This window comes from Leptidea sinapis, chromosome 41 (assembly GCF_905404315.1).
Source record: "Leptidea sinapis chromosome 41, ilLepSina1.1, whole genome shotgun sequence".
Taxonomy (NCBI): Eukaryota; Metazoa; Arthropoda; class Insecta; order Lepidoptera; family Pieridae; genus Leptidea; species Leptidea sinapis.
In genome coordinates, this window is record NC_066305.1 from 844,490 (window position 1) to 864,940 (window position 20,451).

General features: G+C 34.9%; 1 protein-coding gene across 1 annotated transcript in view; it reads left to right on the forward strand.

Annotated features, from left to right (window-relative positions):
• LOC126976493 (dorsal-ventral patterning protein Sog) overlaps positions 1–20,451 on the forward strand; it is a 177,186-nt gene that overhangs the window by 141,883 nt on the left and 14,852 nt on the right. The window contains exons 4-9 of the mRNA XM_050824850.1: positions 11,026–11,100; positions 12,094–12,356; positions 13,449–13,582; positions 16,110–16,383; positions 17,869–18,150; positions 18,984–19,158. Coding sequence (XP_050680807.1) covers positions 11,026–11,100; positions 12,094–12,356; positions 13,449–13,582; positions 16,110–16,383; positions 17,869–18,150; positions 18,984–19,158 — 1,203 coding nt within the window. The remainder of the gene's footprint in view (positions 1–11,025; positions 11,101–12,093; positions 12,357–13,448; positions 13,583–16,109; positions 16,384–17,868; positions 18,151–18,983; positions 19,159–20,451) is intronic.

The window sequence follows — 20,451 nt, forward strand, 5'->3', positions numbered from 1 at the left end:
ACATAATAGGTATTATAAATGTGTATAAATTACACTTTTACATTTTGCTCTAGGTGATCTCACGTTCTTAGACTAATTAAGCCGATTTTATTCGAAGAAGCGTTACACAGGGTGTCATACGACTATGCTACATGGACGGGAAGTATAGCAGTGTAGAATTAAATTAAAAAAGAGCACAAAAAAAGAATGCTGGGAGAGTGTCTTGCGCCGCTTCTTCTCTCTCAGAGCGATGGCGCTCCGCTACCTACCGCTTCGGAATCAACCATTTGTTTCCGAAGTGGTAGTAGTATAGTAGAAATGACATCAAAAAGAATTCTAAAGGAATCAATTGTTGAAAAAATCGAAATAAAAACTATCCTATCTCCCAAGTTGGACCAAACTGCACTCCATGAAGTATTTTCCATTAAAATCCGTTCATTAGTGTAGGAGTCCATCGCGGACAACAACGTGTCATGTAATTTATATATATTAAGATAATGAAAATTGTTTGAGCCTCAATCACGCCTAAAACACTGATCGCATCCATATGAAACTACCACCATTCGATGCGAAATTTATCCTAGATGGTTTACGGCTACTTAGTTTTCGAATTCCTTTATTAATTAATTCTTTTTATCATCCGCAGCGAAACGGGCGGGAACGGCTAGTAATAAGATATTTATAAATTCACAAAATGCTTAATGAAATAGGTCGTTCAATAATCAAGGAATTAGTTATCTTTCATTGAATAATTCTCCGTTAGTGCGGTGTGCGTGCGGAATTGTAAACAACACGAAACAATTTACTGTACGAGTATCAATATTATCTAGGCTTGTTTGAACTGCATGTAGGTTAATTGTTAATAGGTCAAGCGCTTAATGATTGAGAATCTCTGATAATTTCACGCAACTAAATATATCTTTGCATTATATTATGTTCAATTGTATATTCAAGATATGAAATAGGTATTCATTTACTGTGTCAGCAATGAACGGGAAGTAAAGTTATTCCAAATTTAAAACTTCTTAAATAATTTCTTATTTTATTTTAAAGTGATATTTTTTTTCGGATAGTTTCTTGGGCTCTGCCTTCTCTTTCAGCGCGCCATTGGCTTCCGCAGCGGTGTTAGTCCAAAAGGAATCAATTTTGAAAAAGTAAACGCCTTTTTATTCATTAAGTTATCTTTTTATTCACAAGTTTGAATTAAACGATTTGCAAACGTAGTCTTGTACCAAATACCATCCACATGTTGTACCATCTGTAGCACAGAATGCCAGCTAGATTATGGGTACCACAACGGCTCCTATTTCTGCCGTGAAGCAGTAATGTGTAAGTATTATTGTGTTTCGGTCTGATGGGCAAACGAGACTTAACATCTTATGTCTCAAAGAGACCAGCGCAGATGTAGTGCCACTCAGAACTTTGGGATTTTTCAAGAATCCTGAATCAATTACCATCAGCTGAACGTCCTGCTTGCCGTGTCCATTATTGTCATTAAAAAAATCAATTGGAATACTAAAATCCAAAACATTTTGTAGGCATACAAATAAAAATAGCTGAAATAAATCTGAGTAGAGCTCTATCTTCACATACCACAATGTAGCACATAATTTATAGATTGAATACTAAAGTAAGTGTTCTCGAGTGTATTCTAAGTATTGACGGTAGTCGTAAATACGGCGCCTGCTTACATCATACAGTATTGATTGGAAAACTCATCGCGTCGAAAACGTCTTAACTCGGCCAGACTGTGAATGATTTCATCAACAATCTAGTCAGCTCACGTGCGCTCAAGGCTTTCCAAAAGTTTAAATTTACGTTGACAGTAACGAGGGGAAACCATCCGAAGCCTTCGATGTGTTCGCAAGCTATTTTTTCAAGTGATTTAAGACAACGAGTATGACGCAGTTGTGCGTTGATTGTTTCTTTGAAGTTATACTTCATTAGGCGCGTTATGAAAAAAATATGAGAGTGAAGTTTTAAGATGTGCGCGCGATTTTTTTTTTTGGTTTCTTCGTCCATTATTAGGACAGGTAAAGGGTACAAGCCCATACAGCCGTATTCATTACCTATTTAATAATAAATAATCGTCAAAGGCATCTATGGAAGATTTAAAAAAAACTGTTCTTTCTTAAAACGTAGAGTAGCACGAGGAATCAATCATTTTAATGATTTTTGCTTCGTTAGGCCAAAGAAGTATAACTTCTTGCGTGCACACATAAGTACACACACACTTTTATTTTATGGAAAAGGAGGACAAATGATGGTATGCAATGGTAACCTGGTGTTAAGTGATCATCGTCGCCCACATTCTCTTGCAACACCAGAGGAATCACAGGAGCGTTGCCGGCCTGTAAAGATGATGTACGCGCTTTTTTCGCTGAAGGAATAGCTAGAACTGTTAGGCTCGGTTGCACCAACTAACTTTAGCAATGACAAAAATGTTAAAGCACCGGTTAAACATAAAATGTGTTGCACCATTTGGCAATTTTTAGATGACGTCATAACTTTAACTTGTAGCCGTAACCTTCCAATCTTCGCCGGTTAAAGCTATTTTTATTGTTAAATAGCTAAATAGCGATCCATCAAAAGTTTCAAATAAATATTTGATATTGACTGGATATTTCAATTTTTAACTTAAACTATGACAGGGAATACGATGGTGCAACTCATTCCGCAGTCTATGTTAAAGTCAGCGTTACTGTAAACGTTAAATTTGACTTTTACTTTAAATAATATAACAGCTAATATAATGCAACCCAGCCTTAGTGTAAAACACTTAAAATACACTAGTGTATATACGAACATAGCATACAAGAGGAACAACATCTCATACGTAAGACAGACTAGGAAAGCGAATCTTTTGTTTCTGTTACAGATTTTGGTTGATAACTCGTAAAAAGTCAGCCACGCTTGGCATTAGCTCAAACCACTTGCTTGAAGCAAGTGGTCGAAACTCAGCGAGCTTAGCTTAGCTAGTCTTTCAAATAAAAATTCCCCACTTTAATATAATTTCGTACAATAATATTTACGTTAAATATTAAATAGCCTGAGGACGGTCGCTCCATTCCCAATATGTGGTAACATTGAAAAAGTCATTTATGTTATAGCAACACTTACCACATAAACGTTTTTTAGAATTATATTGAATTTCGTAACACATTTTGTCATGTACATTTTCTGGGATCATGTTTTAAAAATATATAAATCGCCCAACAAAAGATTCACTTACTCCACTTAACCGAGTAGTAGGCATAACAAGTTAATGTTTGTCTTCAAGTGACCTCAGTCGTAGCGTTATATATAGCTTTTGACATCACCAAGTTTTGCTATAAATAGGACTTGATATTTGGTGAGGTCGCAAACATAGCTAATACATGCAAAGTTAAAGTCTAAACACATGATCGGATTTGGTACGGCCGAACCATCGTTCTGATAGCAGACGATATTAAATAATACGTCGCATTGTTTATCGTAAATTTTGTTTGCAAATTTTATATGTGTAATTAATCCCAGAAGTGAGGGTTATCACTTAAAACATAACAAATTGTTAATTATTTATTGATATTTTTACGGTCAGTTCAGTTTCAGTTTCAGGCCGACAGACCAATTGTTGCGGGATCGGACAAGTCGGTGGGTTCCTCGCACCCATTGGTCTGGCGTTGTACTCGGTACTGATAATGATAATAATTTTGTGTGATGGGCAAAGTCACATGAGATCGAATATGGTGTGACCAGTCCTTTGCACCGGATGCCGGCTAGATTATGGGTACCACAACGGCACCTATGTTTGCCGTGAAGCAGTAATTACTGTGTTTCGGTCTGAAGGGCGCCGTAGCTAAATCAGACTTGACATCTTATGTCTCAAGGTGACGAGCGCATTTGTAGTGCCGCTCAGAATTTTTTGGGTTTTCAATAATCCTGAGCGGCACTGCATTGTCATCGGCAGGGCAATTACCTTCAGCTGAACGTCCTGCTCGTTTCGTCCGTATTTTCATATAAAAAAAATGGTCCGGTACAGGACCTCGTCCGATGGTTCGAAGTTCGATAATGTATTTATACCTTAACGGGTGATATATAGCATATTGTGACTGATATGAAAAGTGTGTGTATTATAGTGGTATACGCATTTATTATTCATAGCACACATACGCAAAATGGTTGGCGCCAAGTGTCGCGAGGACTGGAGTCAAAGGTGGCTTGGCGCCGCGGCCGACAAACTCGCAGAGTATTGATCACAGATCTCAACTTAAAATAATGTCAACAGATTATTCAACGGCGATATTTCTTGACGTTTGATGCAAATAACAATTATTATATAATTAACTAGCTGACTTAGTTCTTCCAAAAGTTAATTGTAAAACTTAAACAAATGTAACGTAGGTATCTCCGAGTGATCCCGTTTTTTATATCATTTAACTTTGTAATATCTACGAAAATATGCACTTAAATTACATGCTATAAATGGCCATAGTAATCTATATCAAATGTACGATGTATTTAAGGTACTTAATTGGATAAGGATCAATGCTGTATTGCTTAAAACCGCTTCGTAAATAAGCCATTATTTACTCGTAAAAGTAAAGAATAAAAAATGGTTATTGTAGGTTGTCTCTATGATAGACATATACCATACTTTTTAAGGTGTACAATGCTATAATAGGTACTTATTTTGACTTACATCACATTAGAAACCTCTAAAATTATCTGTGCTTCTCTACTAGATGATACATATAGTAAACATATAAACCTGAATCACTCTACCTATAAAAAAAAACGCATTAAAATCCGTTGCGTAGTTTAAAAATCTAAACATACGTCGGGACAGAAAGCGGGAAACGACTATGTTTAATTCTATGTAGTGATTATAATATTAGGTACTTTCAGTTTTTTTGAACAGCTATGAAATTTATTAATCATGATTTCTATGGGTAGTATTTCCTCAATTTAATAATTTAAATATATCCTCAATTGAATCAACCCTCTAGGTACTCCCAAAATGTGATAATTTTATTTTGTAGGTCAATAATCCATAATGCAATAATAAAATAGGCATAAAACACGTAATTTCAATAGAATCGCTCTTGTAACGTATCTGTTTCGCGTCTTATTTTCTCGTCACTAAGTTAAGACTTTATCTTAATTGCTGTTTTAGATACATCTTGAAATGTCTTGTTAATGCTTTATGTTATCTTCACCTTTATATGAAACTATGAACGTCACTCAGTCCAAGAGTTGCCCTTCTATTGCAAATTGCACCCGTTTAAAGTTCTATGGCTACACAAATAAAATTTAGAAAAGAAAATTTAAGAACGAAGGGACTCCAACCAGCGACCTCTCGCTATCCATCCGAGAGCTCTTTTCACTAGCCACCAGTGACGTATCGTTGATAAATCTTGTATATCTTGTTCAACTCTCAGATTGTGGCTCCATCTAAACTCTACAGGATGTACTTTACAGTTGATAACGAATGACCTGCTCAACCCCAATAATTACATATTAGGAAATTCAAATGCAAATTTAATCCCAGAAATGAGGGATTATATCACTTAGAAATGAGGATTATAGACAGTCAAGAAAAATTTAAAGAAATAAATATGATGTCCGTTCATTGTCAGTACATTTATGAAAATTTTATATACGTTCACAAAAATCGTCACCTTTTTGCTCTTAATAGTGATTTTCATTATTATAACACTAGAAATAAGGGATTGCTTGTAACTAATTCTAGTAGGCTTCATAAGATACATAATAGCTTTAAGGATAAATGTATACACTTTTATAATAAAGTCCCAGCCACTGTTCAGGCATTATCTATAAATAAATTTAAATGTTTTATAAAAAAATGGCTCCGTCGTTAATCCTATTCCACAGCTGAATATCTAAGTGATCGGACATCCTGGGACTATGATTATTTTATAGCGATAGAAATGACTGTACAATATTGTATATTTTCATTGAAAAGAGCGCAAAAAAAGAAGAATGCTGGGAGAGTTTCTTGCGCCGCTTCTTCTCTCTCAGACCGCCATTTGTTTCCGAAGTGGTAGTAGTATCTAGTATATTAGAAATGACATCAAAAAGAATTCTAAAGGAATCAATTTTGAGAAAATAAATGCCTTTTATGTCTTAAAATTAACAAACAGTCAAGAAAACTGCATTATGAAATTTTAACGCTATTTTCTCAACACGATATTAAAATGGTGAGGAATTTGCTTGTTTAGCGATAAGACGATACTGTACCGTGTCTATAATTTATAGCTTAGCTTGCAAACTATGCTTATTCCGAAGTAGGTTGAATAGATATCGCTGTTTAAGAAAGGTGTGAAACTGATTTAATTACGGAGTGAATACGAGGTACTTCAAGTGCTTTCCTACATCCAATAAGCAGTACATTGCTGATTTAAAATACACTAGCTGACCCGACAGACGCTGTTTTAAGTATTAAAATGGATATAGTAAATAAAAATAAAATAAAATACGCCTTTATTCCTGTTATTTTTAACTTTATTAACAAATCATATTAAACTTTTAATAGAGGTGACAAAATATCATTAATTTAAACTAACTAGGTGCTATCGTTGGCATTCGGTTGTTCTTCCCTTGCAACAGCTTGTCTTTCGACAAAGGCCTCCTCTAAGGCTTTCCACTTGTCTCTATCTTTTGCTATACGTAACCATTCTGGGGCCGCTGCTTTCGATCGTTTCATCTTCTCATCTCTTTGTCTGTCTTCCTCTGCTTCGTGTGCTTTCTCTAGGGTACCATTCGGTTATAATTTCGGTCCATTTCTCTTTCTTTTCTCTCAACATATGTCCTGTCCAGCGCCATTTCAATTTTCTGTATACTGTTTCAACTTTTATGAACTTAGCTATCCCTTTTATCTTATTTATCTGTACTCTATCTCTTCTCCTTACTCCCAATACGCTTTTCTCTACCCCATTATGGATATAGTATGTTATCCTTAATAGATAGACATATGCCATCCCGTACATTTCTGAAGACAAATATAAGACTTATATATTGTACTTTTTTTATTAGCGCCAATGGCAAAGTCTTGCCATATCAAAAAAGAATAGGACACTGTCAGTACATTTTGCAAAAAAACCATCTGTCTACAGCAAATACCGTATAAATAAACTCCGAGGTAACAAATGGCGCTAAACTTTATAATGACAACTGTGACAAGTACTATCTCGAATTCTGTCAACCGTAGTCCCCCTGAAAACGTGCTCTGAAAAGGTCACGAAACATCGGGTCAACTAAAATAATAATAAAAATGTAAATCTTACCCAAAAACTAATGTAAAAAAACAGTTACAATTACCCGCGTATTAATCCGTTAAAAAGTGTTTTATTTAAATATTTATATGTTTTTTTTTAAATGTGTGCTCGGAAATTCTAAAAACGAATGTATGGATGTAATTCTTGTGTCGCCGTCTGGTCGCCAATCCAGATTCGATTGAATAACAGTTGATCCAATCAACTCGAATAGAGGGGTCGCATAGGTCTTGCGAATCGCCATTCAGTCTCTATATAATAGTTGGTAGCATTGCGCTTGCAAATTAAACTTCATATTATGACCAATTGATCGCAATGTAAGATTTTAAGGCACGGTTGTACCTCAATATCCACACAAAATGGTTTCTTAGAGAGTCGATTACAACATAACGCAATGAAAATATTCCTACGCAAAGAATACATTACAAAAAGAAGGACTTAAAGAGAAATTTGAACCGAATAGAATATTTACATATAATTTGAAATATCCTATAAAAAAATAGGAAGTTGCTACCCAAAAATAAACTTTGGAGTTGAAAATCTCTGAATTTTCAGCCATGACAACATTCTTTTTTGAAGAATTTAATAGAATTAGTATTTTTCTAAAACTTAAACCTAACATTTATTCAATTTAATATGTATATTTTGAATATACAAAAGAAAACCAGTAAAATAAATGCCCATTTGCAGCTTAGCCACATGATTAACACAAATATTGTACTATTGGTTGTAGCATTTACAATCCTAGTCAGTCCGCGCGTTAACCCATAATTATATAAAGTTAGCAAAATTTAATTGTTAGATATTCTTTACGTCATGGAGCGACGTCAATTGACAGCAAATGAAATGCAAAGAGCTGTAGGGATGTTGCAAGCAGGAAGTAATCAATGGGAATAAGTAAAAAATGGGATAAAATTATGTTTTCCGATGAGTCGCGATTAGGGCTATGGACTGATACAAGAAGGGTGCGAGTGTACCGTCGGCCCAGAAATACTGAAAGGCTCAGGTGCATTCAGGAAGTTCATCCATACAGTGGCTCAACAGTTACGGTATGGGCGGGAATTATGAAGAACAGGCGAACTGAGCTCGTTTTTGTAAATGGAAACATGGACGCTGAAATTACGTTGAGGATATTCTCAGACCTTATGTCCATCCATTTGCACAAGCCTTCGGCTTCGATTTTACGTTAATGCGTTCACATACAGCTCGGCGGACCAGTCAATACTTGGCAACGGAGAACTTCCGGGTATTGCCATGGCCTGCACAATCGCCAGACCTCAAAACCAATGAACACGCATAGGACATGGTTCAGAGACGAGTTTTGAAGTACTTGGACGGGGTGACAACAACCCAACAGCTGAAGGATTTGCTTCAATTCCATTGGGAGCGAATACCGCAGGATGACATAAACAGTCTCATTAATTCAATGAATAATTGTTGCCGACAAGTTCTGAATAGCAGAGGAGGCCATACTTTGTATTGAATTATCATATTCTTTCACAATAAATTCATTTTGTTAAAAAAATGTTTAGTTGGTTATGTACCTTAGTTTCTGCAGTATATTCTAATATTGTTAATTTCTGTTATTAAATAACGTATAAAGACAACAGCTGTTATTTTTACAGCATAGGACCCTAAAAATATATTTTTTTAAATAAAATACAACGTTATAATGTGAAAAACCATCCTAAAATTTAAATTAGTTCATGTTGCTTAGACTTTTTTAATGTGTGTATATATGTATCACTTCACAATATAATTGAGAGAGACATCAATAAACTTGAAAATTAGGACGTGAATAAATCACTTATTATTTTTTTTCTTAAGTAACATAAACTAGATAAAATAGACTAACTACGTAAAATAGACTTTGCGTAAGCGGTCTACATCCCTATTGCGTAGGGTCCGGGCTAGCCCCGATGGTATTCTGAGTGCATTTTCTCACAGGTTCGATCGACAGTACCTGAACCACTGCTGTATGATACATGTGCTGACAAGTCGGTCCTATCCTAGGTTAGGAAGGCTTGGATTTTAAGATATCTTGTACTATCACTAGGTTTTAAGTTACTTTGTTACTACTTCTGACTTCATCTACAGGATCTACGTTATCAACTGTAAAGTAGATCCTGTAGATGAAGCCACAACCTGAGAGTTGAACAAAGGATACAAGATTTTACGACGATACGTCACTCGAATGGTTACCTCAGTTGGGAGAGCACTCGCACGGAACGCGAGAGGTCGTGGCTTCGAGTCTCGCATCGTTCGTAAAATTTTGTTTTGAAATTTTATTTGTTTGAACAATTTATTATTATTATAAAAATGAATTGAAAATATGATATTTTGGAGTAGCAACAGATAACATCGTCTTTATTACACACGAATACCTGATTCCAACAATGTAACATTATACAAGCTGTAACATGATTAGATAGGTAGACTAAATACAGATGAAATAAATCTATTTTAAGGCGAAGGATAAACAGAAAACATGCAAACAAGGTATTTTTAGACAAGTTTTGTGGTGAAAATATAGGATTTGGAGCTATGAACACTACCTTATCCTGTTACACATACCCTTAAGTCTTACTTGTAGGTTGCTAATGCTTATTGTTGGTTAAAGTTAGCACTCCAGAGCTATTATGAACTACTAGTTTTCTTTGCAGTTAAACAAATTTTTTCTCGGCATCATGCATTTGTTTAGTATACTACTATCATAAAAGTTGTTCTTATAGATTTTACTTTTTTATGTAGGTACATTTATTCAGATTAGTAATCAATAATGAGGATTGTAAGCAATTAAGCAGTTTTCGCCTGTGAAAATGTTACATTTTCGACCCAAGAATTTTGAAAATATTGGCTTTGTTACATAGGAGCCGTGAACTCATATCGCTCAAGGTCACCGGCATTTAGTGTCGCCTTAACCGAGTGAGCATGAAACAAATTTATTACCGTAATTTTATACCAGATAGGTTTGTTGTTACATAATAACGCATTGATTGATTTGGTAAATTTAGTTATTTTAAATTATAATTCCACCAGCAGACATTATGTGCATAGTACCACCCGCATCACGTTGACGACTGGCATTCAACAACCGCGCGTTTTTCAAGAAATTTCTTGCCTTACACAGCCATTTTGTGGAATCAATTACCAGCTGCCGTTTTCCCGCACCGATACGACTTAGGGACCTTCAAGAAAAGAGCATACTCGTAGAGCATAGAGCATCTTAAAGGCCGGATGTGCATGGGTGGTTGCCTCACATCTCCCCATCCCAAGAGCCTCTTGCCCATTTGCCCCTTATATAAAAAAAACATGGTGTGTGCAATAATTTCTACGTGAAATTTTCGATGACTGCCTCTAACAGTGGCAGCTCTCAGCCATGATCATAACGGGTCTGACGTTTCTTATAGTTTTTCTATTCTTAATATTCTCGACCTAGCTCCTATCAGTACTAGTATTTTAAGGTAGCTTTGCTAATTAAACCTTACCTTAAAGCAGTAAGGTATAATTTGCATTAATAGATGTTAATCATGTTGATGCACACTCTTTTAATGTGTTAGTAATATCAAACTACGAGGAGGTTGACTTTTTTCCAATAACTCGATCGATCTAAATCCCTATAAATTTGTACAGCGAATTCACTTTTATCTGCTATATGTACTGTTATTGTATCTTCTTTAACTCTACTTCCCTTTATATATTTCTCTGTTCCGTGATCTCTCTCTTACTGCTTAGATTTTTATAACTTATGATGTTTTTCTGTTGTTTTCAGCTCCAGATATTGTACAAGAAGATAGCGCTCCGGTGGTGATAGCTCAAGAAGAGGAAGAATTGTTAAGCATGAAACGTAAGCACATTTATACATAAAAACACGTTGAATATAAGTTAATCAGTATTCATTTGCAGCATTTTATTGTTGATCCATCATTTGTTATGTCTTACTATATAAACTAGACTATTACTAAGCGTACGGTAGGCAAAAAACTCGAAACTCAGAAATTTCTGTTCTTTCAGCGTCAGACATATTATTTCAAACTATCACAAGCTTCACTTAATGATAACCTAGGCATTATTAACTACAAATGATGTGTTAAAAATAAAGTAAAATAACTGCACACATGAAATTAATTGCCCTACGATTGTACAATAATTATTAACGTAAAGTAGTTTTACCTAATCGTATTGCAACGATTTTAGAATTTGACAATTAACTTTTTATTAAGTATTTAAATAAAACATTTTTTAAAGGATATAAAACGCGTGTAACTTTGTTTTTACATTAGGTTTTTGTTATAACTACTAAGGCGGCAATAATAATTTTATTCTCTATCTCCCAATATTGCGTTTTAATTCGGTAATAAGTCTCATCACTCAGTCAGCTCTTTGATGAACTGTCAGTTCAGAAACCTTACTCTTCTCTATATTGTCGAATTTCCAACAGTTTTTTGACTAGTACTGACTCAAGTCAAAAAACTGTAACTCCTAAGTACTGAGTTAGGACATAAATACTTAGAAACTGTAATAGAAATAACTTCCCAGAAATCTTTACATTAGGAGGGTCCCTTTCACAGGATACCGGCTCCATTATGGGTACCATAACGGCACTTATTTCTTCCGTGAAGCATTAATGTGTTTCGGTCTGAAGAGAGCTGTAGCTAGTAAAATTACGGGGCAAATGAGACTTAATATCTTATGTTTTAACATGACGAGCACAATTGTAGTGCCGCATTAAATTTTTGGCAGGGCAGGGCGTATCAATTACCATCAGCTGAACATCATGCTCGTCTCGTCCCTTATTGTCATAAACTATACATAACTCAGTACAGTATTTCTACTGCAGATTTTGGAGCACTTCTAACTGGGAGATCCCCGCTGTGCATTCGTCGAGATGATATGACAGGAGTACCAGTCACCGCTGGAGTGGCCACGGCCCGTTTCACTTTCCGTCGACGTCATCTCTTCTGGTCTGTTCTGCTCGGGCCTTCAATGGTTCTGCAACCGCGGTCTCTCGCATTCCTCGATAAAGGTGGACGAATGCTTCTAGAACAGCCAATAAAGAAAGCACCGGGAATCCATGCGACTTACGAGGAAAAAACTGATAAGGTATGGGGTAGTTCCAAAAACGTTTTAGCCTAAGTATGGAACATGCCACAAATTACATCATAATAAGCTATCGACCGCTATATCTATACATTGCCGCATTTACTCCAGATTTTAAAAATATTCTTGGTCAATAAGCAGCAATGTAAAACATGTATTGAGTTAGGTTACGTTTATTGAATTTAGAACCCTATTCGGACAGTGACATTTGGTACACACTTTTGCCGATTCTGAATCAGATCAGACTACGAATAATATGTCCTTATATGTGTATAGAACGACATTGGGGAGCTCAAACGTAGGGTTCACTAGGTGGAAAGTGATTATACCAATAAATTCTATTCTACTGCAGAAGGATAGAAAGCCTATGAATATATTTCACGCACTTCCAATTCTATCTCTTTTAGCATTTGTTTTTGCAATTATTTTGTGATCTGAGAAAAAGTCGAGTTAGATAGTCATTCGTGGGGCGTTGTATATGCTTTCACAACAAGATCCAAGAAAATGTTCAAAACAAATGTATTACGATATTGGAAGAAATTGTTATAAAAACGTTTGTAACAATTAGATTACTATAACATAAATAACTTTTTTAATGATACCACAGATTGGAAATTGAGCGACCGCCCAAAGGCTATTAAATATTAAGTGTAACTGTACGAAGTCACTTTTTAACCATGTTTTTATATAAAAAAAAGAAACCCGTTGGGTTTGTTGCGCCTGTTATTCTCAGGTCTGTGGCGTACCTTTTGGAATGGGTGGTCGTTTTTGACTTTCAATAAATGATTCTATATCCTATTTTGAATAAAAATATTTGAATTTGAATTTGATCAGCCTCTTGCCTGTATAAGTATCTAATAAGATTGAGATATATAGATTTTTAGACGACTACTCATCTCCCACATCAAGTAATTCCAGAGGGACACGAAATTGTATGTATTAATACAACAAAAGTTCTGTGAAAAGCGTAGTTGGTCTAAAGAGATAGTATGTAGTACTGTGTATGATTTTTTTTTGGAAAGAGATCAGCTACAATAACAATATTAGGAACCACTTTAGAAAAGCAGAATTTAGTTTTAAATTTTAAAATTTTAGCTGTGTGGTGTTTGGCGAAGAGTACCAAAAGAGTACAAGCGGTTATTGAGAGAAGGTTCTTTATATGTCGCGCTGATTTGGGGAGACGAGAAGAACAATTCCATGGATAGTGCCCTGAGTGGACGAATTAATAGGTAAGAGATACTGAACAATACCAAATACCGAATTAAAATGCGTCATTTTGAAATATTCGAAACATTTTGAACAAACGTTTAATGTGTTAGAAAATTTCCAACTCATTTATTATTGTTACTGTGACTTCAATTAGCACATAAGCCCTTACACATAACACAACAATATATATATAAAAAAAAACACTTAACTATCACAACTTTACTTTATTGTATCACATAAGAATGAAATCTGACTTTATTTCTAGCTGAATATAATGAAAACCGATTGTAACAATTGGGTTTTTCATATTTTCATTCACTGGAGTCATTTAAAATTATAATACTTACATTAAAAAAACTTACAAAACAATTACTTAATGTTAGGCCATACATATTACTGTTCCTTATATTTAAAAAAACAGAATGGCCAATTATTTCATTCGCTTATTTTTATCGTAACTTATAACCTACTTACTTTTTTAATAAAGAAAGAAAGAAAGAAAAAATGTTTATTGGCGTCATTATACGTTCTGATTATAGTTCTTAAAGTTGTACTATTCTAATTATTCTTATTTTACGGTCTTACAAATAAAATTGGCATAAAGTAATAACTAAGCATAAACCAAGAATATGTAAAATGTTTACAAATAGACATTTGGCTTACGAATGGTTTCCCGCGTTTATTTGCAAAGCAGCTTGTCATTAGGAAAACTTCAGAATTATCATTGTTTTGACAGAGTTGTCAACGATACTGTAAACATTATGCATTCTCTTTGTTTATCATCAGTTATAACTTTATACCAAGTTTATTTGTAAGGCCGTAAAAGTTTAAGTTGCTATGTAACCTAACTTTTAATTTGTCTCGGAAATTCTGATAGTTTCTATAATTTCCAATCACCGCTTGAATTAATTTGTGGTCCACGTTACATAGTCCAATTCCTATGCAAGATTATCAACCTTGTAAGATTGTTTCAAGGATATTGCAAGTAGCCTCATTGTTCGAATTAAATTAACCGTATGATTAATAACGGAAACTCACATGGATTCATTAGCGGTGAGTCTAGACATATCGTTTTATTGAACGACTACAAATGATGGAAATTCACTGAAGCGAATCGTTAATTTATAAATAGTATAAAACTAAGGGTTTGGTCACGCCATAGTTTTTACTCCTTAAAGTGGTGTTTGTATTATCCAGACTAGACTAGAAAATTATCAAATTTTGAAGACCTACGGCCGTTCGCAATATACTATTTACAGATAGAGATAAATCACTATCTTCTACTGTCAGTAATTAGCTGTCAATAATCTGAAGCTGTCCGAATATAACCGATAAGTCATTCCTATCGCCTTATACACAAAACTACAAACTTCTATCGCTGGTAAGCTATATGTCGTCCCATTGACAGACAGCGTGTACGGATTAGATGAGTTACCGTCGATGAGTTTATTGGGACAGAAAAGTCAACGATAGTTACGATTTTTATCTCAACTATTTTTACGCTTCTACGTAATGAGTTTTAATTTTATGTAGTCATAATATTGTAAATATAGTTGTAAGATTTAGAAATAATAACAGTCAAAATTAGTTTATATATTAATTAAAAGTTTAGATTAAAGTAAGAGATAGACTGAATATTAGGAATGGCCACTAGAATGCATGATGAATACATTAACTGTAGTTTTAACGTAAAAATCATTCGTGATTAGGCCATATAGATTGGCCTATTGGCAGGGTGCAATCGTTAAGTGTCACCAGGCGATTATTCCTTAACTATTACAGATATCAAAAAAACTTTGAACTTTTTTTTATGAAATTAAGGGACGAGACGAGCGGGACTTTTAGTTGATGGTATTAGATACAAAGTTACCCATTACAATGCAGTGCCGCTTAGGATTCTTGAAAAACACAAAAATTCTGAGTGGCAATACAGTAGCGCTCGTCACCTTCAAGTCACATTTGCCCAGTAAAATACGCATTACTGCTTCACGGCAGAAATAGGCGCCGTTGTGTTACCTATAATCTAGCTGGCGTCCTGTACAAAGGAACCTCCCACTGGTAAAACTGCTATCGAAAGTACGTTATATATAATTAAAATGACATAAATAACTTTTATCAATCAAACGAGAGGTATCTAATACTACCGTACTTGTATTTGGTATCTATAATAGTTATGGAATAAACACCTGTTCACTCTTAATGATTACACCTTGTAAAGGCTATCGATAGGCTTAATTATAATATTATTCATTAAGACTAAAACACAATAAAAAAACAATAAAAATTATAGAGCAAATGTTGATTAGAGAAATATTGCTGTTGAATTATCTCTAGGGGTTAAAATTATTTTATATCTGAAGAAATAGATTTATTCACTTTAAGGTGATAGCCGTATTGCAAAATGACAAGGTTATAGCGTAACCTGCAGCAGTTTTATATGATGTGTTATGACTCGTATTATATTATACATATTCCTATAAGAATAATAATATTTTTGTTTGGCAACTAAAACCAAGTCAGTTTATTTTTCATGTTATCTGATTGCAGATACCCAGCTTTAGCGACTGAAATGTTTACATCGCTGCTAGAGCCAGATCATGTACCAGCATCGATAGGCAATGGTGCCTGTGATGATTATCGAGTACCTGGCGAGGAGGAAGGCTGGTGGGGAGGCACTGCGGTGGTGACGGGAGCAGCGGGGGCTGCTCCCAGCTTACACCTGGCTATTGTCTTCAACGGGATATTCAAGCCTGCTTCTAGAGATCAAGCAATACGAGTTTTGCTTACCTTGCCTGAGAAAAATCAGACCATTATTGATGAGGTATGTATTTGCACCTTGTTATTTATATATGTATATATACAAAGGATTGTCGCACTAGAAATGTGGTGTTGGAGACGAATGCTACGAGTATCTTGGACACAACGCCGCACAAACGTCTCGATACTTGAAGAGCTCAAGGTGAAAAAAAGGCTTTCATCTATGGTCAGAGCCCGTATCCTCAGATACTTCGGATATATCACGCGACGTGGAAAGCATGCCATAGAGAGACTTGTTGTTCAGGGAAGGGTCAACGGCAGTAGGTCAAGAGGACGCTCCCCTATGCGCTGGACAGACCAGATCAAAGCCCTAACCAATACTCCGCTCATCACATGTGTCAGAGAAGCAACAGCCAGGGATAACTGGCGTAGAATCGTTCGTCGTTCGACGTGACCACGACTGCTCTGTCAAGAGTAATCCGACGAAGAAGAATCTATATCAGGCCTGTGTCACTCCCCGTATAGGTATCGTAAGTATGAACGACGGCCACATCAGCGTGGCTATTCAATAGGGACTCCGGCGTGAGCTTTCTCGAAAAAAAAGCATATTAAAGGTCATTGTGATCCAAATTAAAAAAAAAAATATGCTTCCTTTAAGTGTTTTTAGACTGACACAATCTTTTTTAAAGTGAATTATTATTATGAATTATTATTATGAAATTACCATTCATTATAACTTTTTATTACCTATACTTTCCTATATTGGATTCATTTTGTTTGGAATAGATTTTACGAAATATAAAAGAAACAGATGTGTTAAAGATAAGGTATTTGTTTCTAAAAAGATGCAAAATTAATCTTTAAAAACCCTTTCCGCATAGCAATAAGTAATTGCAATATAGATTAAGATTTTCCTCGGCTAAGGCCTTAAAATCTTAATCTATATACCTAATAAATTATAAGTGATGATCTTTATCTTTTTTTTGTCTTTTGGCTTGAAAGAGATTTCTAAAAATTTTAGTTGACAAAAAAATAATTTAGATTAATTGAATTTTATATAAAAGTATTAGATATTTAATGGTTATTTCGTTTAGTTTTGTGGATGAATAAGTAACGACCAGGCGTTCAATCAACAAGAAAAATTTGTTTTTCGTAGTTACTAACAGATAATAATATCGATCAATTAATTTTATTACAAAGAGAGGACATTCAAATAGATGAATTTAATCTTTAATTTTTTTTTTGCAAAATTAAAATGAATATCATCATAAACATGCCAATGTTCTTGATCCTTTAATATCATCATCAGCCGGAAGATGTCCACTGATGGACAAAGGCCTCCCCTAAAGATGTCCAAGATCGGTTCTGCGCTGCCCTCGTCCACGTTGGGCGATCTTGACCAGATCGTCAGTTCATCGTGTGGGGGGCCTACCAACACTGCGTCTTCTGATACGAGGTCGCCATTCGAGGACTGTCCCAACGGCCATCTTTCCGTCGAACTAAGTGCCCTTTAATATATTATTTTTTAATTTTATTTCGTAAATTTCAGATTCAGAAGCTAAACAAACCCAGTTACGAATTTAACGTGATCGAGGTGTCAACCCCTGTGTCTGCGGCTGAGTTGAGATCATTAGCACGAGGGCGACTGCTTCTAGCTGTGGAGTCAATGGGAACACCTGAGAGACGAATATCTGGTGTAGTCAGACAGAGAGCAGCCTGTGAAGTGTTCCATGCTCCATTGATGGCTGAGAGACCCCCTGCTTCTCCGGCACCTGAGGGATTGGCATTACTTTATATTGATAAAGATGGATCGTTGGTTTATGATATACAGGTAAAAAAGAACTTAGTTATATAATTTTGAAAATTTATTCGTACAAGCCTCGATAGTTTTATTAGTCTTTCTTATAGTATTTTTTCAACATCTTCAAAACTTATTGAATGTATAATAAAATATGTTGCCTTGAAATTTCATTTACTTTAGTTCAAACACATTTGACTATTATATTGAGGTAAAGGTTAAAGTGGATTTATTAACTACTTACTCCACTCCCCATTTAGCCACATAGCAATTGATTAGGTACATAATACATTAAATATAGTATTTTATACAATACTAGCTGACCCGACAGACGTTGTTCTGTATATAATAAATAAAATAATGTTTTTATATAAATTTGTCAATAATATATCATAACATCAAAGATTACTTCGTAAAATATGCTCCCTGCTGTCGTAATGAAATTGTTTCACAGCAAAACTGTCAAACCGTGCGTCAATAAATTCTCTCATAGAAATTATGTATGGACACATCAAAGGAAAAACAAATTTATTGTTTTTATTTCATTTAGCATAATTTTCCTATTTATTCACCTTTTAAACCTTCTCTGGACTTCCAAAAATAATTCAAGACCAAAATTTGCCAAATCGGTCCAGCCGTTCTCGAGTTTTAGCGAGACTAACGAACAGCAATTCATTTATATATATAAAGATATATTAAGAAATCCCTGACATCTCATCGGCATTAGGTATCTGTTTTCCCCTTGGCATACCCCTAACCCTACTTATTGAAGGTTTGTCCTTAAATGATTAATATAAAACGTAATCCGTAATCCTAATAGTTACTATTTTAACTAGTTACAAATAGTAATAAATGATTCTTTTCAGATCGATAACATGGTGCTGACAGATCCCAAAATAACGCTAGTAGAAGAGCAGGGGAAGCGGCATTCTCAAGTTGAGATACTGGATACACGCGTTGGAGTACTGGCCAGACCAAGTGCAAGAATATTTCCTCCTCTCTATGATGACCAGCTGGCTGTACACATCGGATCTGATACTGGTAAGAATTCATCAAGGTGTCTTTCAAAGACAAAGTCAAATAAAATTTGTTCAATTAGGCTTAAACTAAGCACTTTTGAAACGTCACTATAAATATTTATTTTAAATTACTTAATTTACAATATTATATTCGGAAAAAGAAAAGTTCATGAGAAGGAATGAGATTAAAAAAACTCAACGGCCACTCTTTTCAATCAAATAGAGTATTTTTAAATGGCTGCTATGTACATAGCAAATTAGTTTGATAGTATATGAATCTGTTTAAATAATAACAAATATTTCATAAAAAGTCTTGTAATTAGAAGTATTTGGTAGCCGAGCCACTACATTTAGTCCTGCTCCAAAAATATCTACATGAGTAACCCAATAACAGAAGAAGGGTTATGACACATTTCAAGTATTCCAAATTTGTACTTCGAAATGCATCCATCTTGAAATTGTCTACTAGCGAGCTGAAAATAAATTTTCAAAAATTCAAATTTAATATTCAAATATAATTACTAAAGAGAATCGTGGTTTTCTAGTTTTTATTGTTTTTTCTTTTTTACAAATCAAACCATAACAAGATTTTTTTAACTAACAATTACAACAACGATAACACTGAAAATGATTAGAACTGGCCAGTTAGAAACATTGCTAATGAAAACTTTTTTTGAATTTCAATTTTAGAACTGTTTGGTAACCTAATGTAGTAGGTATATTGCATTCTTTTATCATTTGTTTTATGAATTGGCGGAAAATCTAAAACTCTTGTTACACCTGATAATGAAACTAACGCGAGAAAATTTTCGGTCAATGATTTATTATGAATTTCTTTGTGGGCTTACTCAACAACAAAGGTATGATAGGCTGCGATTAGCATTTCTTAATGAAGCCCCATCTCGTGCCACTATTACAATTGCTTTAATGAGTTTAAGCGTGGTCGTAGCAATCTCAATGATGATCCGCGTGAGGGACGTCCTTTAACAGCGACTACTGAAGATAACATCAATGCTGTGCGACGCATGATAGAGGAAGATAAGAGAGTGACCTATCACCGGATACGGGCAAGCCTAGCCATTGGTATGAGTTAAGTTCAAAAAATATTACACGAATATTTAGGCGTCAGGAAGCTTTGTACCAGATGGATTCCCCATACTTTAACCGACGACCAGAAACAACTTCGCATGCTAAGTTCAGCGGCGGCGACTCAAATGCTGTATTTGACATCGTCAAAGGTGATGAAATATTGGATATATTACTACGAACCCGAAACCAAAAGACAATAAGCTCAGTGGGTACTTCCTTTCGAGGA